General features: G+C 37.5%; 1 protein-coding gene across 3 annotated transcripts; it reads left to right on the forward strand.

Moving 5' to 3' along the window:
• Positions 1-636: 636 nt before the first annotated feature.
• Positions 637-21,824, forward strand: LOC306849013 (histone deacetylase 6-like). Of its 3 annotated transcripts, none has more exons than XM_079383841.1 (28): positions 637-1,200; positions 1,848-1,943; positions 2,869-2,979; positions 3,322-3,407; positions 3,739-3,823; positions 3,901-3,941; positions 4,030-4,126; positions 4,263-4,360; positions 4,444-4,548; positions 5,773-5,841; positions 5,945-6,071; positions 6,280-6,345; positions 6,433-6,492; positions 6,577-6,666; positions 6,754-6,860; positions 6,955-7,022; positions 7,578-7,704; positions 9,148-9,276; positions 9,451-9,619; positions 9,744-9,946; positions 10,684-10,876; positions 10,958-11,107; positions 13,111-13,285; positions 13,396-13,748; positions 13,830-13,970; positions 19,788-19,934; positions 20,900-21,028; positions 21,187-21,824. In XM_079383841.1, the coding sequence occupies exons 2-28, from the start codon at positions 1,881-1,883 to the stop codon at positions 21,253-21,255; spliced, it is 3,258 nt and encodes a 1,085-aa protein (XP_079239967.1). In that variant the 5' UTR covers positions 637-1,200; positions 1,848-1,880; the 3' UTR covers positions 21,256-21,824. The 3 variants fall into 3 exon arrangements, with proteins under 3 accessions (XP_079239967.1, XP_079239968.1, XP_079239969.1); XM_079383842.1 differs by having other exon boundaries at positions 640-1,200; positions 1,861-1,943; XM_079383843.1 differs by lacking the exons at positions 637-1,200; positions 1,848-1,943 and adding an exon at positions 2,467-2,601.
• The last annotated feature ends 1,490 nt before the right edge of the window (positions 21,825-23,314 follow it).

Genomic DNA, 23,314 nt, shown 5'->3' on the forward strand with positions numbered 1-23,314 from the left:
ATTTTCATTTATATAATTTATACTGTGAAAATGTGTATATTATAATATAATTTTATAAATATGCATAAAATATTTGATAAATATTTAGTTTGTATTACATTATATTATCATGTTTTTCGTACTCAATATAGTAATATACTGTTAGGTGTTGCATTTGTTTGTGTCTTTGTTTATTATTTTAATAAAATGTATTTATTTCATGCAATCTTTTTTTTTTTTTTGCATATTTAAAAAAATATATAAACCTTTTCTCTATTTTTTCCCCCACAGACCTCAGTTTGACGATTATATAGCGCATTTGGGGCCACAGTCTCTCACATAAGTTAAGAAGAATAAAAAAGAAGAATTAAGTTATTAAAATAAATAAATAAATAAATAAAAGAACCAGGGTGTATTGTGTGCACAGTTACATCTCTGAATCTGGCTTTGAGAATTTTGATACATGTAAAGTCTCACGTGCGATGCGAATTAACAATTTTGTCATATCATAATCATAACTTTTCTTTAACTCTTATTAATAAATACTGACCTCCAGCGTCAGCGCAGACGCTGTGCGTTAATGACGTAATTTCGGTGCGCCTGCCAGCGCGCCTAGTAGAAAAATAAACGGGAAGAATGGTAGTCAACGTAAAGAGCGGAGAATAAAGGGGGCGGGGCGAAGCGAAAGGACCGATCACAGTCGTCTATGTTTACAGTAAATTATATTTTATAGAGATTTTAGAGTTGTATGTCAGAAACCACGTGATTTAAATAACAATTTACTTTTTTAACACGCTTTATTAAGTGTAATTTATTGACGTCCGAGCCTCCACGCGCCTCCTAGAGGATAAACTGCTTCATGTCTCGAAGGAAATAGATGATAGAAACATTCGCTTCTGCTGCTCTGCACAGTTAGCCGTGTTAGCCGTTAGCATTTCCAAACATTACTCCTTCGTACCCTTTCTAGTGAATATTGTGAGTTTCTAGTGAGTATTTGCTATGCTGTCCGCTTTTTGCTGCGTTCATTTTCCACTTTTATGTCCAGTCTGGAGAATAACAACAACAGGCACGGAAACTTAAGAAAGCTTGAAGCTCAAATGACTGGCAGATTGGTCTTTTTTATATAATATCTGAATTTAAAAGTGTGTTTTTGCCAGCGACGTAAGAATCTGAGCACATCTGTTCACATCTTTTCATAGAAATCAGACATTTCTGAAAGCAGTAAGTAAAACCTGTTCTGTACATTCTTGAGACATCTGTCACTTTCATTGTTTTTTTTAAGAGAGAAAATGATTTGGTCTGTTTTGTATGTCTCATTAAATATGCAAATATTTTGCTCTTGATATCGAAAAGCAGAAGGATTGAATAGATGGATGCTTTTATTTTTCATTTATTTATTTTCATTTATTAATTAGAAACTTTTTCTTTAATTATGGTATTATTACTGTCATATTTATTATTAATATTATTTATTTTTGCATACAAATAAATAATATGATATAAACGCCTGTCATGAACTGCTATTTATTCCATTCATAGCAACAACAGCAAATTTTGGGGTTATTTATTCTGTATATGCAATACAACTAAGTGTAGCATCTGCAATAACCTCTATTTTGTTATTAAATTATTAGTACTTGCATATAAATTATCTTTCTTATGCATGCAATTTGGGACTTTCTAGTGCATGCAAGTTGGGGACGCTTCATTTCCAGCGATATCGCCGACCTTATTGCAAAGACACTATTCAAACTTATTGACACTTTATTTTCCTTTTTTTTTGATATTGTGCAGTGCTTTGACACAATTTGCATTGTAAAAAGCGCTATATAAGTAAAGGTGACTTGACTTGACTTGACTTTCTCAAGGTTTTTGGTGCAGATCTCTAAAATCCTCAACTGATGGATCCTGTTCCAAATTTCAAAGGTCCTGCTCGGTCACCAAGAGGAACACCAGAAACCAAAGTGAGAGAATGTATATATTCTAATGCCAGAAGACATACATGTTGACCATTTAAAGGAATAGTTCACCTAAAATAAAAAAGTTTACTCTCCCTCAGGGCATCCAGGATGTAGAAGAGAAATTTAGCATTGCATCAATTGATCATCACCGTTGGATCCTTTGCAGTGAATGGGTGCCGTCAGAATGAGAGTCCAAACAGCTGAGTGTTGGTTGCATGTTTATAAGAAAAAATCCATAATATCCTCTATCCATAATATTCACAGTGGAAGAAGTCGTCTCATCTGAATGAGGAGAGAAATATGCAGAGATCAAGCACTGTTTACAAGTATAAAGTTCTAAGCAAATATCCAGGTGGATGTTGCTGTGAGAGGTATTATGACCTTGTATTTTGGCCAAAAGTGAAGGTTTAAAGTTAAAACGTCTTGATGGGTTTGTTTCTTAAAACCATGCAGCTTTTCACAAGACTTAATTTGATGGACTTGAGTGACGTTAATTACTTGTGGATTATTGTGATGTTTTTATCAGCTGTTTGGACTCTCATTCTGACGGCACCCATTCACTGCAGAGGATCCATTGGTGAGCAAGTGATATAATGCTACATTTCTCCAAATCTGTTCTGATGAAAAAAAGAAACTCATCTACATCTTGGATGGCCTGTAGGTGTGTTATTATTTTCATTTTTGGATGAAATATTGCTTTAAGACTGTGTTCAGCACCTGTATGTTGATCATTTGCTGTTTTGATCAGTGTGTACATGAGTAGCTTCATTCAGGGGTTAATAATCCACAGATATTCTTGTATTTTGCCCACTTGATCTATGCAGTGTCTTGCTCATTTGTAAATGTCAGACGTGGGAGCCAGTGCTTTATTTGGATTCCTGTTTTAGGCTTTGTGCAAATCTCCCTAAAAGACCTTTGTGCTCTCCAGAGAGAAAACAACAATCCAAACCATAAGAAGAATCTACAGGAGGCGCGGAGCAAGGGCAGAATGGATCGGAGCAAAGAAGAGGAGGAGATGAGCAATGAGCTCCAAAACTTGGTAAACACTTACTCTGTCAGTATGTTTTCTCATGAAACTTGTCAAGAATTGTCTGTATTATATTTCACACAGAAAAATAAAAGCAAAATTTATTTTGCATAAATAAAAACTCCTGCCCAGTTCTGTCAATTCTTGCCTTGTCCAGTAGCTTACATACTATCTCATAAAGCTAGCATCACTGTACTTAACTACTTTAGATTGCAAGTAGCTTGTAGCATGGCAAAACCATTCTGCACATGATTGATGCACATGCCGTATTTTCTTTTATTAGTGTGAGAATGCAAGCCCAGAAATGGAATGCTTTTGGAACGGCTGTTTGAATGTTTTTGGGATGTTTTTTAGGATGTTCGTGGTAAGACTAAAGCAACAGGAACAGGTCTCGTCTACGTAGATGCTTTCACTCACTTTCACTGCCTCTGGGATGCCAGGTGATGCTTAAGGATGGCTAAATTAAATGACAACAGTTTGCTTAGAACTGAAAATTCTGTCTCATTTTTTTCTTTTAATTAAGAAAGTAATTTGAGAACTCTTTAAGACAAGCATTCAAAGATAGAACATTCTAGTCATATGCATTAAGTTTATATCAACTTGAATTGAGCATTCGTTTGAAGATGTGTTAAAATAGCAATAGAATTTTTAGTGATTTAATCCAAAAAAGTAGCAGTTATTCTTGATACTTAACCTTGTTTCAAATTGTTCACTTAGTATTGGTTAATAAAAGTTATTCTGTAACAGTGGGTTGGATGTCTTTGTTTTCAGTCACCCAGAGTGTCCAGCGAGAGTGAGCAGTGTGATGGAGATGCTGGAGATGGAAAGTCTGCTGGGACGCTGCGTACGAGTAGAGGTAAATATACTCTTGTAGTGATAATGAATATTTTTAACAGGTTTGTACCTGAATTCCTCCTGTGCTTTGTGTTTAAGGCCCGAGCTGTGTCAGAAGATGAGCTGTTACTCGTTCATACGTAAGTTTATATGCAAGACTGACACAGTTAATCGAGTTGGTTTTATGATTATCTTACGCCACATGGGGGAATGTGTTGTGTACGATAGGAAGGAGTATGTAGAGCTGATGAAATCCACTCAGAAAATGACAGAGGAGGAGCTGAAGACTCTGGCTGATAAATATGACTCCGTCTATCTGCATCCTGTAAGTCGACTAATAACCAGTCCTGTGCTTATTATTCCAGTTCCGATGTTTCAGTGTTCATCTTAATCCAGTACATTCCCGAATGTTTCTTAAAGAAAACATGGTTTTAATTTTGTGGATTTTTGAATTCCACCAGGAATTTTTCACCTCCGCCTGTCTGGCAGTGGGATCAGTTCTCCAGCTGGTGGATAAGGTGATGACATCACAGCTGCGTAACGGCTTCTCCATAAACAGGTCTCGTTGCATCTGTTGTTATTAGCAGTTCTAATATAGATCATTGATCTATTTGAGTTACTGTTTTTTCCTGTACACGCTAGGCCTCCTGGTCACCACGCTCATGCAGATAAGATGAACGGCTACTGTATGTTTAACAATCTGGCCATAGCAGCGCGCTACGCTCAGAAACAGCATGGAGTTAAACGGTGAGAGTCTGCATTTTGCTGTACCATCACACTTTTAAGGCCCCGATATACTTGTTTTTCGTTTGGGGGCAAAAAGAAGTTTGAAAAGACTGATCGACGGTATACTGTTTTTGAACATTTCAACAGCGCGCTGCTGGAGGCGGGGTGTAGATTAATGTAAACGTGTGTCGCGATGCTCATGCAAATGCCCTAAACACAACAGCGATGCAATGAAGTCCTTTATTAAACTGGATAAATTATTACATCTTTTTATATTTTATGTGTTGTCATAATTTGATAAAAACAAAGATTTATTATTGTATGTTATGGCATTTCATTTACTGTATACCTTTTTAAATTCGCTTATTGAAAGAACAACAGCAGCAGCAGTATGGTGTAACATTTATTTATTTGGCACCTGCTACCTTATATCTTTACTCTTTCGTTTCATTCTTTTCATGGCTTTGGAAAATTTGCATCTGATTGTACAGGTGTGGATATATTTGTGGCAGTTCAGTTATTCGATACAGTGTATTTATGTTGCTAGTGACTTGGCGATGTTGTTCTCCTGGCTGACCTTTGTTGAATGAGAAACAAACTGGGGGAAAAAAATTGCACGTCAAAGAAGGTGGAACTCCAGAATACACCCACCGACTGCGTAATCGTCATGGACTAATGGTAGCTCGAAGGTGTTTAGGAGCGAAACGAACTCCCCAGAAAGGTGGCTTTGGTGAGCTGTGTCGAACTGCCGAAACAAACTCAAAATTAACTTTGTTTCGACCTGATTTTGTTCGAAATGACGTCATATCAGTTCGTTCTTCGATTTCGTTTGAAGTATATCTGGGCCTTTATTTGCACTTTAATAAAGACATTTTTAATTTGACCTTACATTCTTGATGAGTGATTCATAGAAGCACATCTTATATAGATATAAAAATGTTTGTTTTCATATTTTTTCATGAAACATAATGACTTTCTTCACCTCTGAATTTTCTTTTTTTTTTTTTTTTACTGATGTGCCCAAGGCTGCATAGGCGACAGAAAATATTAATAAAAGATAGGAATTAACATGCAGAATTGATCTAATAAAATTCAAAGTCTGGTCCTACATTTATTTCCTCTGAATATTCAGAAAATATGTAACATTACAGAAACTGAATGTGTTGCAAACACAGTTTCATGTTGACTTTGATTAATTTATGGTTTGAGAATCTATAACATGAGTTGTTGCTTTTCCTCCTTCAGAGTTCTAATTGTGGATTGGGACGTGCATCACGGACAGGGAATCCAGTATATTTTTGAAGAGGATCCCAGGTACATTTGTCCATATCTGAAGCACCAGAACATCATATTACGTTTATTCTCTCTGAATGTCTGTCATTTGTAAAGATTCTCTCCCTGTCTTCCCGTGTGGCAGTGTGCTGTATTTCTCAGTGCACAGATATGAAGACGGCTCGTTCTGGCCGCACCTCAAGGAGTCTGACAGCAGTTCGGTGGGTTCAGGAGCAGGACAGGGCTACAATATCAACCTGCCCTGGAACAAGGTACACCACGCTAATTTACTTTGATTTATATTTGCATACAGAAGTCCTAAAGATGTTTATTTTAAAAAGTCAGAGTTGAGGTTGAAAATGGTCATGCAAAACTAAATGATCACTAATATTATACTGGACTATAAGTGAAAAAGTAAAATGCTATGGAAGTGTGGTGAGTTGGTGCTGAATGTGGCCTGAACTCTTTATTTAACTCCAGATAGGGATGGAGGATGGAGATTATGTCACAGCTTTCCAGCAGCTACTCCTGCCTGTGGCGTATGAGGTACACCTGTCAGATCAGTCACCTGCACATCTGAATTAGTGCTTTATTGTTTATTAATGACTGATCTGTTGTGTATGTGCTGCACAGTTCCAGCCTCAGCTGGTGTTAGTGGCGGCCGGATTTGACTCTGTGATCGGTGATCCAAAGGTGAGATGCTCAGCTTAAGTCTCTGGAATATAATTTTCAAAAACTCCTTGCATTTGAATTATTTCAAACATTCTTTATGTCTAGGGTGAGATGCGAGCGAGTCCACAGTGTTTCTCCGTCCTGACGCACATGCTGAAAGGTGTAGCACAGGGCCGACTCGTGCTGGCTCTTGAGGTACGATCGTATTATGCCATAAGAGAATGAAATCTTCTTCTTTGTGGTTAACATCTCACTCAGACTCACTAGTGTTTCATCTGTTAGGGTGGATATAACCTCCAGTCCACAGCAGAGGGTGTTTGTGCTAGTGTGAGGTCACTGCTGGGTGACCCTTGCGCTCATCTGATCTCTCCTGGTGCTCCGAGTGAAAGGTGAGTGAACTGAGGAACACATCTCTCTGGATTCTCTTACATTTCTTTGTGTTATTCCCTGTTTGCTTTGTTTTATTTTGATGTTTTGTTGCAGTGCCCTGAAGTCCATCTCAAAGACCATCTCAGCCTTGTATCCATTTTGGAAGAGTCTTCAGACGTTTGGTAAGAATTATTATTTACAAATAAACGGATTAGTTAATTTGTATTTGTGCAGAAACATTAAAACTCAATGAAAACAGTTTGATCATCGTGTATAATGAAAAATGTAGTTATTAAAACATTTATTAATAAATGTCCAAGCATCAATTCTCAGCCTGAAATGGTCATAGAAATGAGTCTAAAAAGTCTAAAAGCTACATTGGAATAAATAAGTACTTTTATATATTTAAAAATATATCTTTACAAAAAATATGTACTTTTTATATTAAAACGTCTTTTTTATTTATTTATTTAGTTGGCTAGAAACAGTTCCCTATAATAAATCTCTACAAAATTATCTTTAAAAAATTACTGGTACAAACACCATGGAAATTCCTTGGTCATTGATGTTTTAATGGGACATTGTATTATTGTCATCTTCATCTGTTATCTTCAGATATAAAGAAAGCATTTATCACCATTTTTGTTCAAAGATGATTTAGTACAGCTGGCCCCATAGAAAGAGTGGCAGGTTTGTATGTTTTCTGTGGCTCTTGAAATTGTGTGTTTGATTTTTAGAGGGTGGTCTGATGTCCGATGTCCCTCCCCTGCCCGCGCCAGTGTGTGCAGAAGTGAAGGCTTCCTCTCCGATCACTGGACTAGTTTACGACCAGAGAATGATGCTTCACCACAACATGTGGGACGGGTGAGAGCATTAATAACTATTAAAAAATGTCACTGAACGATTTTGGGAAAAAATCTTTTTTTTTTTTCTTTTTTTTTTACCAATATTGCGATTGCGAATTAATATGCAATTATTTTTTTAAAGCTGTTTATGTTCGGTATTATTCAACAAAGACAAGCAATAAATCATTGTATAGTATGACCAACACAATATTAGATAGATTAAACATAAATAATATAGTTTCTGATACTAATCATGTCCTGCATAATAAATTTGAATTATTACCATCAAACCGGAGGTACAAGATTTAACAAAGTTAGGCTGAAACACTCTTTTGTGCATCAGGCAATCCTAGAGTTGAATAAGAAACTTAATTAAAAATCAAGAGTATTGTGAACATGGTGTAGTTGTATAAGTGTAGTAAAAGGGTAAGGTATAAAAGTAATGTTGGGTGTGTGTGTAATGTATAATGTGTTTTGTTCTGGTATGGATGAAGTGTATGTTGTTGTTTAAAAGATGTTGATTGTTTTAAACATAGATACTGTTATGCAAGAAAAATTTCAGACTTGTCAGACAATAAAGTGCTATATCACATCATATATCATATCATCAAATGTTCTTTTTCTTTTCAGACCTATATGTTACGATGAAATTAGGTGATGCATGGATTGATATGAATGACATTTTTATTTAACGATTACAATCACAGTAGTATATTGACTGATTATTTGAACTTCCAGCCTTGTAAGCATGTAATAATTATGACAACATAAAGCACTGACAAATAAGCCTGGTGTAACATTAGTTTGTGTAATTTGTGACTGACTTTCATAATAAAGTAGATTGCAGAAATATAAAAACAAATACTGTCACTGTAATAAACATATATGTAAACGTGGGGACTGCACTTTTTAAACACTGTTAACTTTAGACAGACTTTAAATAAATAAATAAGAATATATATATTAACTTATTATCTAGCCTATGTTATTTTAAGGTAGAAGTTTTCAGTAATGAAATGCACCGTAACACTGTTACTGCTTCAGTAATTTCCATGTGCTGTTCTGAAGTACGATAATATATACGCTTTCAAACATTTCTGCGTGTAGTGTGGCGTTTCAACTTGATGCTTCTTCTGAAGACTTGTGTTGGACTTGAAGCAGCGCTGCTGGACCGATCGCTGTGTTTCATCCAAATACGGTGAGAGCAGACGTCTATGATTTCTCTCGCCGTACTTTGATGTCATACACGGATCGGTTTTCAAGTCGAACACCTCTTTATTCTCGCGTGTCACGTGACCGAGTGTAATCACAGCCTCTGCTTTTGAAAAATCAAGTTTTTTCACATCACGATATTATCGCAAATGCAATTAATCGTTCAGCCCTACAATTTTCTCATTTCTTGTGTGTTTTAATTAGTTGTTTGAACATAATATATAAGATGAAGATGTATTGATTCCCGCAGTCATCATCCAGAGCTCCCTCAGAGAATTTCACGCATCTTTTGCCGGCATGAGGAGTTGGGTCTGCTGTCCCGTTGCCTTCGGATACCAGCTCGCCTAGCAACAGAAGAAGAGCTGGCACTCTGTCACAGGTGACATTCAAATGAGTAAAAATCAGTATCAATCACATTAATGTAGAAAACATTAAATACAAATCTCCATTTAATTTGCACAATGTTTCCTCAATCCTGTTTAGTGGTGATTTCTTACTAAAACTAATGTTGTAAATTGGATTTGATTGGATTTGTGTCTGTTTATCTCTCTAGTTCTGAGCACATAAGCACTATAAAGAGTACAGCACACATGAAACCCAGAGATCTGCACCGACTGGGAAATGATTACAACTCCATCTACATTAGTAATGAGAGCTACACCTGTGCCCTGATGGCCGCTGGGTCATGTTTTAACTCCGTACAGGCCATACTCACAGGCCAGGTGTGTCATTTTGTGATCTTTATGAGTAATACACTTTTGTAACATATTTCTGTATACTGTATGCCACTGTAGTACTGCTTGAATTTGTTCCCAGATCTCCACAGTTATTTGTTTGCTTATGTAGGTGAGAAACGGTGTGGCCATAGTCCGTCCTCCTGGTCATCATGCAGAGAAAGACACAGCTTGTGGTTTCTGTTTCTTTAATACGGCCGCTTTGACTGCACGCTATGCCCAGAGCATCGCTCACGAGTCCCTGCGCGTTCTCATCCTCGATTGGGATGTTCATCATGGAAACGGCACACAGCACATCTTTGAGGAGGATGACAGGTTTGTCCAGTCCAACAGTCAACCGTAATCAAATACAATACATATAGTGGCCTGGAAACCTGCATCAGTGCTGTTATTGTTTACTCAAAAGCTAAATAGATACATTAAAAATAATAATAATCAAATAATTTAATATTAAAACAAAATAAAATAAAGTAGTAAAACTATATGATTAATAATAAAACTAGTAAAAAAAGACATGCACATGACAAAATAAGTAATAATTATTAATGAGTATTAATAAATGCTATAGTAGTATATAAATACAACACTAGTCTGGATTCCAAAGTCAGGTATCCTTAAAAGTTTCATAATTTACAATTTAAAATTTTCCTTTTGCCAAAAAGTCATATTTTACTTTGCCTAAAGTTAAACCAGCTGCTTTGTTATTGTACCTTTAAGACTTTTGAATGCAAGTTATCTTTTTTGTTTGATTGGTCAACCTATTTGCATTTTAAATGGCTAACAATATGGCTTTGTGGTCAGATCAAATCTAGTATTTAACTTCCACACCAACGTTGCATTCATAAAACAGTCAGTGCTAAAGTGTGATGGTTAGTGCATCATTACCATGAATCTAAATGACCCATTTTTGCAGTTTTGTTTTGTCTGGGTGAATAGGCAAGAGGGGTTTGCATTATTAATGTGTCCTCTTTATGTTGTCATATGTATAGATATCGTTGTTTGAGATCAGTCGCAATGCTGACCTACTATCAAATGTCTTTCTGTTCTCCCAGTGTTCTGTACATCTCTCTGCATCGCTATGAAGACGGGACATTCTTCCCCAGTTCAGAGGATGCGAGCTATGATAAGGTGGGGCAAGGGAAAGGGAGAGGATACAATGTCAACATCCCCTGGAGTGGAGGAAAGATGGGAGACCCAGAATACTTGGCGGCTTTCCATCACATAGTGATGCCGATAGCCAGAGAGGTAAAATCACATCATATGTTGATATTTACCTGATGTTATTTGGAGTTAAATACTAACTCAATAGTGTTGTCTGTGTTCTAGTTTGCCCCAGAGCTGGTGCTGGTGTCTGCTGGGTTTGATGCAGCACGAGGTGATCCGTTAGGAGGGTATCAGGTGACCCCAGAGGGCTACGCCCACCTCACCCATCAGTTAATGAGCCTGGCTGCAGGAAGAGTGCTAGTCATACTGGAGGTGGGTTATATTCACTCACACATTTACAATGTTTGCACTTTGTACTGTTGAGTTTTTCAGTGGCTTATGCTGAAATCCATAACTAGAGAATGTCTCTAGACACCAGACAAATTTAAAGATGTCAAATGAGACGTATCTCAGTATCCACAAAATTAAGCAGCAGAACTGTTTTCTACATTGATAATGATAGTAAAGGCTTCTTGAGCAGCAAATCAGCATATATGACCTGTCCTGGCAAAATGAGTCGGAATATGCACGGGCTAATTTTGAGCTACAGGCAAAAAAAAAAAAGTGAAAAATGTCAATTTTGGTTGAATTTGAGGTTTTCACAAAAATGAGTTCATTAAGCCCTCGTCTAGCGATCCCAATGCTCCAAATAGAAATTAATCATCTAAAACTATCTTTATTTGTACATTTTCTGCATGTAGTACTTTTTTTCCTCTCACTTCTTGTGCTGACTGACATCCAAAGCGGCCGCATAAAGACGACACTGACAGCGCTCTATCCCGATACACATATACACAGATTTACAGAAGGCTATAAATCTACTCTATAAAGTCTTCATGCAATGAAGACTATAAAGTTTTCATGCATTTTGCATGAATCTATAAAGTATCCTTGCAAACATAATCTGTCGTATTTTAAGTGAACGTTTAGGATGTTACATTATAATAGATCCATGCATAACACTTTGTCTTAATATAGGCCATCTGTCGCATTAATGTTAAAGTCCGTATAAAATCAAAATGGACTTTATTTACTTTATTAGTGCACATTGCTAGTCTTGATATGAACAATTAATCCATGCAAGTTAATCCACTGAAAAACATTGTTTGTTTTGGTAATCTTTAATCAAAATCTGAACATTTGCTCCCACTCTGGAATGGCATTCCTTCTCTGACGTCTGTTTGGGCAGAATATCCTTAAACACACCCCTCCGATCATTATGTTGCTATGAGTGAGAGACAGAGAGGAGGAGCGCCAAAATAAAACCATGGCCTCTATTCAGTAATCTGTTTCAGTGGGAAATACGTCGCTACACTGAAATAAAGTCGGCAGCAAATTCCAGTTCACACAGACTTCAATCAAACGATAAAAGAAAAGAGGGAATCACTCACGTCTCTTGATTGAACTGCTTTTGTAGTTTTAACAGTCAATTTATTTGTAATGAACACACTTAAGTGATTTTTACATTTTACTATGTTTTTCTTTGAATGCTTATTAAAAAATGAAAAATAATATTATACACTTGTTTCGTTCTTATATTTGTACTTTTTTTGCATCGGTTCTTATTTATAACAACAAAGATAATATAAAAAATAGCTATATTGTGATTTATTAATCTACTGTAGTAATGATTATTAAGAAAAGAAGTTTGGGAAAAGATGTAATGTTGCTAGGTGATTTTGCTTTGGAAGAAAACTTTAAATCAGTTTTTGTCTAAATTTACTTTGCTGACTCTAAAGGTGAAGACCCTACTCAATGCATGTTTTGCAAGATTCCCCTTTCTGTCAAACATATTTTATTGGACTGTCCTGCTTTTAATGTATGTAGAAAACTTTTTTATGAAGTGAACTCACTTAAAGAGTCATTTAGTATAATTTTGCCAGAAAAAGTTTTAGAATTTTTATCATGTTAATGAAAAAAATATTGTGTGATTATAACTTGTGTTTGTTTGTTTGCAGTTTTTTATTGTATTTTTTTAAATAGTTTTTGCCATGAAAATAGCTTAAGATGCTGACATTAAATAAAAATATACTACTACTACTACTACTTTGCAGACACCATCGACTTCAAACAGATATAGCTGTCATTTTTCGTCTGATTCCAACAAATCATACATCATTTTGAACATCATTATTAATCATTTTGAATTGATATTCAAATATGAAAATGTTATTTTAAACTGTATGATTCACGATATTTCTGTCTTGCAGTCTTGGTGAGCGTAAGAGACTTCTTTCAAAAACATTTATAATGTCGCCTTACCCTTTTCACCATAGGGAGGATATAACCTCACCTCCATCTCCGAGTCAATGTCCATGTGCACCAGTATGTTGCTGGGAGACTCTCCTCCACCTCTAGACCATCTGCCACCTCCAAAGACCAACGCCACTGTCACGATTAACAATGTCCTGCGTGCTCTCTCCCCCTTCTGGAGCTCCCTGAGACTGCAGAGTGAGTTTGCATATCTAAAAGTGTGCTTCCTGTTAAGTCTGAAGAATTCAGTTGTAAGAACAGGATAATTGTTTGAATGCAACATCCTTTTGTTTTTGTGTTTTTATCAGTTCCAGAGTCACTTCGTTTGGCTTTGCCGTCTCCTAAACCGAAAGGCAAGCGGGCATCGGCGGGCAAGGGCAAGAAATCTCCTCGCCAGTCCACCCCTGGCCAAAGTCCTGGACAGACATCGCAGCATCTCGAGCAGTCTGGCCTTGATGATCTCAGTAAGAACCTGCTCTCTCTGAATCTCAACACGAGTACCTCATCTAACCCTAGCCCAGCATCAGTCCCCATCGGAGGAGCCAGACGGAAGGTGAAATCCACCCCCCTGAGGGATTCTGCAGGCCAGGAGTCAGATTCACCCCTAAAACTCAGAGACGACACACATGCAGAGATTACGACGGCAAAAACAGAGACACCTGTACGCATTCTCTAATGTCATTAGCAGTTTGTCTTTGGTGACTAGTAATATATTCATCATCAAAAATGGTCTGTTGAACAGAACCGGATGATCCAGTCTGTGGCCACTGGAAATTCAGCTGGCGTGAATGACCAGGAGAACTCAGTGCTGGAGGCTGCTGGTGGTCAAGCCACTATGATGTCAGTCTTAGAAAGTGTCTTTGGAGCACAAGCCATGGACTTGGTAACGTACTAAAATTTTATTTTATTATTACTACTATTAAACATCTAAATATATATTTTATAGTTGTTATAATTAAAAATAAATAAATATATTACTTTATATTAATTGTAAATTAAAACGATAAAAATAAATATGTATATATATAATATTATATATTATAATTTTATTATTATTATTAGTAGTATTTTTATTATATATTTATATTTAAAAAATCTAGATATTTATTAGTAGTTAATAGATAATTACAAATATAATTAAATAATAAAACCTTTTTTTTTATATATTTTTATTTTCTCTCTCTCTCACACTCTCTCTCTCTATATATATATATATATATCTATATATTACTTACAAATTGTAGTCCATTACTGATTCCGAATTATATGACAAAAATAGTAATTAGTAACGTAATCCGGTACATAACACATTTTAGATGGTATAATCAGACTACTTTTAGATTACTTTGACCTAACCCATTTATCACATTGATTTAAATAGGATAATCTTTTACCATATTGATATAAAAATAAAAAAAAAGAGTAAGCCAATTTACTCTATTTTGTTTGTTGTCATTAACAAAATGAAGAGCATTAAACATTACATTATCAGGGTTTCCCAACTGGGGTTCATGAAGGAACTGCAGGGGGTTTGAAAAGTTAATAATTCATTAAATCATAAAAATGTAAAAGTAAAATAAGGCATTTTAAAATGACATCAGTCAAAATAAAACACTTACAAATTTTTATATTTTATTTGTTTACTGCTAGTTTATTGCTATTGTGTGAATAATATGTAATCATGTAATCAATAAAGTAAGTAATTCCAATTTAATCTAATTACAAGGATTTAATTTTTGGAATCTGATTACATAATCCAGATTACACGTAATCAGTTAGGGTATTCAAAAATACAGCAAAAATAAAGGAATTGGCCTTACTGTTCCAATACTTTTGGAGGGCACTGTTTATTGCTGTAGACTGTAAACATTTGGGTTTGACATCAAAAGATGAATATGAGATGAGAGATTAACATTTCAGCTTTTATTTACAGGTATTTTCATCTGGATCTGATATACAACTTTGAAGATAGCACCTTTTGTTTGAACCCACCCATTTTTCATGTTACCAAAAGTATTAGATAGAATTAGAAATAGAATTAACATAGATTAAAGTGAAAAATACTTCATATTTAGTTGCAAATCCTTTGCTTTCAATAACTGCATCAAGCCTGTAACCCATTGACATCACCAAACTTTTGCATTCTTCTTTTGTGATGCTTTTCCAGGCTTTCACCGCAGCCTCTTTCAGTTTTGGGGGGTTACTCCCTTCAGTCTCTTCTTTAGCAGGTAAAATGCATACTCTACAGGGTTTAAATCTGGAGATTGACTTGGCCAGTCTAAAACCTTCAACTTCTTGCCCATGATGAACTCCTTTGTTGTTTTGGCACTATGTTTTGGGTCATTATCTTGCTGCATGATGAAGGATCTCCCAATCAGTTTGGTTGCATCTTTCTGTAAATTGTCAGACAAAATATTTCTGTAGACTTCTGAGTTAATTTTGCTGCTGACATCAGGTGTTACATCATTAATGAAGATTAATGAGCCTGTCCCAGAAGAAGTGATGAAAGCCCAAGCCATTACATTACTTGTGTAATGTGTACTATAATGTACACCTGTGTACACTGTGTTTCAGATGAGCTTGTATGTTTGGGATCATGAGCAGATCCTTTCTTTCGCCAAACTTTAGCCTTTCCATCACTTTGGTCCATAAAATCAGTCCATAAAACCATGTCCCAGAATTTTTGAGGCACGTCTCCTATTCTTCTTGCTAATGAGTGGTTTGTATCTTCTGGTGTAGCCTCTGTACTTTTGTTCATGAAGTCTTCTGCGAACAGTAGATCGTGATACCTTCACTCCTGGCCTCTGGAGTTTGTTGCTGATGTCACTAACAGTTGTTTTAGGGTCTTTCTTTACAGCTGTCACAATGTTTCTGTCATCAACTGCAGATGTTTTCCTTGATCTACCCGTTTGAGGTGTGTTACTTAGTACACCAGTGGTTTCTTTCTTCCTCAGGAGATTCCAAATGGTTGTACTTGCTATTGCCAATGTTTGTGCAATGGTTTGATTGATTTTTCATCTTCTCTCAGCTTCACAATTGCTCGTTTTTCACCCATAGACACCTCTCTGGTTTTCATGTTGGTTACACGTCTAACTGACTATAAATGCAGTCTGCACGGATCTGAAACTGAGCGCAGACATTCAGTGCAATTTATTGTTTGCATAATCAATTAATAGGACACACCAGGGCAACAAAACACAGTCAGTCACATGTTCCAATACTTTTGGTAACATGAAAAATGGGTGGGTTCAAACAAAAGGTGCTATCTTCTAAGTTGTGTATCAGATCCAGATGAAAATACATGTAAATAAAAGCTGGAATGTTAATCTCTCATCTCATATTCATCTTTTTAGAACTAAGATGGCACCGCTGATGGCAGCTATTGTGCGTTGCTCTTCAGTGTTTGTACTGTTTTTGTTTGTTTTTCCTGTTTTTTTGTTTTTGAAATACGATCAGTTTTACCAGGGATGACCTGCTGAACATTCGGCAGAACACACCACAAAATCTTTTACCGGAATTTGATGTTTCGGACGTTTTGCTGGACATTGTAGTTGGCAGAGCCATAGCTCTGGTCAAACGCTACAGGAGGTGCAGACGGGGGAAGCGAGCCGGCGTGCTCGTGAAGCTTCGACAGCGCGGATTTCGAGCAGCGCTGCCTAGCATCCATCTGGCGAATCTCCGCTCTCTACCCAACAAAACAGACGAACTCCTTCTGCTCTCCCGGACAAACAAGGATTTTTCTAACTCTGCTGCCCTGTGTTTCACGGAAACCTGGCTAAATGGCGACATACCAGACAGCGCAATTCATCTGCCTAATTTCCAGCTGATCAGAGCAGATCGCGACGCGGAATCCACGGGGAAATCGCGCAGCGGCGGGATGTGCTTTTACATCAATGAGAGGTGGTGTACAGATGTAACTGTGTTAAAGAAGATGAGCTGTTTAGATAGAGAAACACTCTTCATTATCTGCAAGACATTCTATTCGCGGCGGGAGTTCTGCTCGTTCAATCTCGTGAGTGTCTACATTTCATCGCAAGCGCACGTGAGCACAGCTTTACAGAAACTCGCTGATCTGATCACAGCGAGTGAGCAACAACACCCGGACTCTGTTTTAATCATTCTCGGGGACTTTAATAAAGCAAATCTCTCCTGTGAACTGCTAAAATACAGACAGCACATCACATGTCCCACCAGAGACAGTAATATACTGGATCACTGTTACACAACAATAAAGGATGCATATCACTCTGTCCCACGAGCAGCTTTAGGACTCTCTGATCACTGTTTGATTCATTTTATTCCAACCTACAGGCAGAAACTTAAATCTGCAAAGCCTGTATTAAGATCTGTTAAAAGATGGACTAATGAAACAGAGCGGGATCTACAAGCCTGTTTCTCTCTCACTGATTGGTCTGTTTTTGAAGCTGCTGCCATCGATCTGGACGAACTCACAGAGACTGTAACATCTTATATCAGTTTCTGTGAGGATATGTGCATTCCTAACAGGACTCATCTAATCTACAACAATGACAAACCATGGTTCACTGCAAAACTCAGACAGCTCCGTCAGGCCAAAGAAGATGCTTACAGAAAGGGGGATAAAGTCTTGTACAAACAGGCCAAATACACACTGGAAAAGGAGATCAGAGCGGCAAAGAGGAATTATTCTGACAAGCTAAGGAAAAAATTATCTTCCAGTGATCCTGCTTCAGTCTGGAAAGGTATGAAGGATATCACCAGTTACAAGACACCATCCCCCAGCACTCTGGAGAATCAACAACTGGCAGACGACTTGAACGAGTTTTATTGTCGTTTTGAAAAATCACCCCACACTCACCCTGAACACCTCTCCTGTTTGTGGACATCAGCTCTGCTTTTAACACCATCATCACGGAAACCCTTCAGAATAAACTAACCCAGCTCTACGTCCCCACCTCTGTCTGTCAGTGGATCAACAGCTTCCTGACAGACAGACAGCAGTTAGTAAAACTGATAAATGGTAAATTCACATCCAGCACCCGCACCATCAGCACTGGAGCTCCTCAGGGAGCATTCTCTCCCTTATGCCTCTACACCAACGACTGCACCTCTAAAGACCCCTCTGTCATGCTCCTGAAGTTTGCAGATGACACCACACTGATCGACCTCATCCAGGACGGTGACGAGTCTGCTTACAGACAGGAGGTTAAGGAGCTGGCTGTCTGGTGCAGTCTTAACAACCTGGAGCTCAAAACGCTCAAAACTGTGGAGGTGATCATGGACTTCAGGAGAAAGCCCCCCTGCTCTCCCCCCACTCACCATCACGAACAGCACTGTGACTGCAGTGGATTCATTCAGATTCCTGGGCACCACCATCTCTCAGGACCTGAAGTGGGATATTCACATAGACTCCATTGTCAGAAAGGCCCAGCAGAGGTTGTACTTTCTTCGCCAGCGGAGGAAGTTCAACCTGCCACAGGAGCTGCTGAAACAGTTCTACTCTGCCATCATTGAATCCATCCTCTGCACTTCAATAACTGTCTGGTTCAGCTCAGCTACCAAATCTGACCTCAGAAGACTACGGAGGGTAGTCCGTACTGCTGAGCGAATCATTGGTACAACCCTCCCCACTCTCCAAGAGCTGTACTTATCCAGAGTGAGCAAAAGGGCTGGTAAAATCACTCTGGACCCCTCACATCCAGGATGTGGATCCCTCTTCCCTTTAAAAAAAAATAAATAAAAAATTTGAGGCAGTCGTGGCCTAATGGATAGAGAGTTGGAATTGTAACCCGAAGGTCGTGGGTTCGAGTCTCAGGTCTGGCATTGTAGGTGGGGGAGTGAATAACCAACACTCTCTCCACCCTCAATACCACGACTGAGGTGAGACCCTTGAGCAAGGCAACGAACCCCCGGGCGCCGCAGCATTGGCTGCCCACTGCTCCGGGTGTATGTTCACTACTGTGTGTACACTTGGATGGGTTAAATGCAGAGCACAAATTCCGAGTATGGGTCACCATACTTGGCCACACACCACTTCCCTTTCCCTTTTCCTTTCCACTTTGAACTGTTACCGTCTGGTCGATGCTACAGAGCTCTGAGCACCAGAATGACCAGACACAGGAACAGTTTCTTCCCTCAGGCAATCCATCTCATGAACACTCAACAATAAACGTGGAACACACAACTATAATACTCACTTATTTTATTTTTATTTTCTCATTTCTAATTTGCATATACTTGACCTGTACATACATAGTTGTCTATATTATATATTGTGTTTTTGCTGCTTTGTACATTGCCTATTTGGATATTTGTATATTATTCTTTTATTATCTGTGTCCTGTCCTGTTGCTGTCTTTCTGTTGCACGGTGGAGCTTCTGTCACTACAACAAATTCCTTGTATGTGTAAATATACTTGGCCAATAAAGCTCATTCTGATATTGATGTCAAACCCAAATGTTTACAGTCTACAGCAAAAATAAAGGAATTGGCCTTACTGTTCCAATACTTTTGGAGGGCACTGTATGTATGTATGTATGTATGTGTGTATGTGTGTGTGTATATATATATATATGTATGTGTGTGTGTGTGTGAATTTAAGAATGTTGTTGTCGCTGAGAGCTGGATTTCTTGTTTTCATTCTGTTGTGTCATTCAATACTCTGGGTGATATTGTAAATGTGAATGAGTGGTGATCCAATCATGTGGCTTTTGTTGCTAGGACACCATGTATGTGGTGGACCCGTTGCCATGGTGCCCACACTTGGAGTCAGTGCAACCGGTGCCCGCAGGTGGCATCGATGTCTTCCTGCCGTGTGAAGAGTGTGGAGGCCATACAGAAAACTGGATCTGCCTCCTCTGCTACAAGGTGACAACTAATGACGTTCAAAGTCACAGTAAAAACAACACATAGATGTGCCAAACTCATTCATGTAGCAGCCTTACAGAGTGCTGAAGGAAGATAAGAGTTGCAGCTTGTCACTGCCAACAGTGATACACACTGGGTCTCATTCACTAAGTGTGCATGCAAATGAAAAAACGTGGGAAATGTATGAATAAATGTATGATGCAAGGGAATGTACATCACTTCAATCCATATATGAGTTGCTAGTTTTTAAGAATGCACAGAAAATAGTGAATGATTCAGTTCATGTTTCATTTGCAATATATAAATTATGACCCTACAGGGAATTACATAGCTCCACTATGTAAAAGCAATCATTTGTACCTGTATCCATTTGATCTGAGTTTATGCACCTCAGTTTTTAAGTAAAAAAACAACAACATTATTTATGAATAATTTTGGCAGTATTCACTTATAAACTGAGGTGCATAAACTCAGTTCCAAACAGAAATATAAAACTTGTGCTAATTGAAAGAAAACAAGTTGATAAAAAAAAAAAAAAATTGAATCCAAGATGTGGTAATAATATACCATAATGAAACATGTGTAAATATTTTTTTGTTGGCCAGTTATTTTTGACTAGGAACACCATTAATGTAGCAAGATGGGACATCCTAAAACAGTCCAAAAATTATCTTTTTTTTTTTTTTAAACGTAAGTCTAAGTCCAATATCATAACATTAACTATTCTTGGGAAAAAGAAAATCCTCTCTAGGTCAACAATCACTGGAACCCAACATGAGGCTTGAGAGAATTTATGTGCATATACACATTGTGAATTAGGTGGAATTTTTTTCATCCGAAGATCTCCTGTGTGTATATATATATGAATACTCCACACATTTATGAGTGAATAAGACCAATAATGTTTTACTGATCACATATGAATGGTATTGTGGTTGAAGCACTATTTTTAAGTTTCGTTTCAGGTTCTCTGCGGACGTTATGTGAACCAGCACATGGTGACCCACGGGCAGGAGACGGGTCACCCTATGGTGCTGAGCTTCGCTGACCTCTCTGTCTGGTGCTACGCTTGTGAGTCATACGTCCACAACAAGGTGTGTGCCGCCCAGATCATGGGCCTGTAATCTGTTGAATGATCAATGACAACATGTTAATGTTGTACATTATGAAATTAATAAAATTATAACTGTCAGATTTAACATGCACATTTTCAGTACTGTAGCTGTGTCACTGTCTGTCTCCACACACACAGGTGCTCCATGAAGCCAAAAATGCCGCTCACCTCGTGAAGTTTGGAGAGGAGATTCCTCCTTTCAACTAAACCAGCAGAGAGAAGGAAGCATGTGTGTGTTTGTTTGCGTGCGTGTGGATGCAATGAAGAGACCAAACTGAACTGCAGTGGAAGCAAGTTTCTTCAGTTTATCTGTCTTCCTTCCTCACTTGTGTCTTGAACATACTTCATAGATTCTCCTTGTGCCAGTTGTGAGGTTGTTTACCAAAATACTTTATCAATTTTAATTGACTAATTGTATCAATGGAATTTGTTTGTTTTTAAAAGAAAATCTTGGTTTTAAAAAGGTACCCTCTCTACAAATTGTCATTGTATTTTGTTTTCCAAGTAGTACTTTGATTTTATAAAGAGTTCTTGCAAAAGAATGGTAGCATCGTGCTAAAACCACACCAGCCAAATCTGCAGTATTTAGTGTTTCAAATGTATTACGTTCTCAGTGCACAACCAACAGCGTTTGCACCGCGTTGTTGAAGCATTCCTGTTTTCATTGTATGACCAAGACGATCAAACTGGAAATATACAAAACCACCTTAAAACTGAAAGCAATAAATAGTGCAATATTTACTTAAACGGCATCTGAGGACAGGCTGTAATGAGTTATTTTGTGTTTCTTTTCTTTTTTTATGTTTATTTTTGCACAAACACAGTGACTCAAACCTTTGGAAACTCTCACTTTCTAACTCTTGATACATGTTGCATTGGTAACGTAATAAAAACGTAATAATATGTAATTTAAAGAAATAGTTTAATTTAGCTCAAAGGGAATCATTTATGATTTTATAGGGAATTTGAACAGACTCACTGTTATGGCGATTGACTGAACGAGCCATATAACAAACTCTGCACTGGATATTAAAATCCAAAATATAGTGAAAACACTATTTAATAGCACAGTAACTAGATCGGCAGATTAAGACATTAACTTGTGAGCCCAAAACACAAGATACTTCTCTTTTCAATATAAATAAGATTTTATTTATATAAACCTAAGACATAAACTAATCTAACACATGAACACAAGCATTCACACATTCGCACGTTGCAGAAAGAAAGTGAGGAAAGGATGAGTTTAAGAGAATGAAAATGTAAAATCCCAAGTTTACAGCAATATGTTCAATTGCATAGACCTGAACAACCATCGATCACTTATTTAACCCTCGCTTTGAGTTTCTCAATGAGGCTAAAATTTATATTAACTGCACCGATTCAGTTAGAATCTGGAGGTACTTGCTTTGCTAAGGGAATCCCTTTCGTTGTAGTCATTGCAGGAAAGGGGGTTCCCCAAAGTGTCTGATTGGTTTAGAGTTCCATAGTCGTTGAAGTAACGTCTTGGGAAGCCCCTGGAGTTGTGGCTGGTAGAAGTTTTGAGGCGGTCACAGACTCCAGTTGAACTCGGAGACGAGTGGTGGCAAAACTTAACTGAGTACACAAAACTCACAACGGAAAAGAAAATAAAGTAAAAGGATGTAACGAGACTAGGTGGTTTTCTTCTCATTGTAGTAGCAGCTGGCACGTGGGCCAGAGCACACTCAAAGAGCAGCGTCAAAACGCGGTGGCAAAAGAGAAGAAGAGGAGAGAGAAGAGAGACTTAAGAGGACCAAGAGAGAGTTTGATGGTGTCCTGAGTTTTTAAACTCTGCTTATGCTCTGATTTACGGTGTCCTGTTTCCTTGGGCCTCTCTGGAATTCCAGCTCCTCATGTTTCAATGTTCAGATCATATCTTAAATTTGTCTGATTCGGTCTCTGATATTCTACACATTCTAAATAAAAACTCTTCTGTTCTATAATTATACACTCGCAGAAAAAAGGTACATAAGCTGTCACTGGGCGGGTATCCTTTCAAAAGGTACACATTTGTACCTTGTTTACTCATAAAGGTTGCAATACTGGTACCAAATGTGTACAAATAAGAAATATATATAAAAACAATATTACATATATTATAAAGTATGTTTGTTGTAAAAGTATTACAGTTAATATATGTGACCCTGGACCACAAAACCAAGTAGCACAGGTATATTTGTAGCAATAGCCAAAAATACATTGTTTGGGTCAAAATGTTAGATTTTTCTTTTATGCCAAAATTCAT

Source organism: Barbus barbus, assembly GCF_936440315.1.
Source record: "Barbus barbus genome assembly, chromosome: 29".
NCBI classification, from domain to species: Eukaryota; Metazoa; Chordata; class Actinopteri; order Cypriniformes; family Cyprinidae; genus Barbus; species Barbus barbus.

Excerpts from the sequence above, each read along its gene's own strand:
- LOC306849013 (XM_079383841.1), top strand. The coding sequence starts at position 1,881 with ATGGATCCTGTTCCAAATTTCAAAGGTCCTGCTCGGTCACCAAGAGGA. Across the intron at positions 6,667-6,753 it reads GACTCGTGCTGGCTCTTGAG|GGTGGATATAACCTCCAGTC; the intron begins GTACGATCGTAT and ends TTCATCTGTTAG. Across the intron at positions 19,935-20,899 it reads TCTGCCTCCTCTGCTACAAG|GTTCTCTGCGGACGTTATGT; the intron begins GTGACAACTAAT and ends GTTTCGTTTCAG.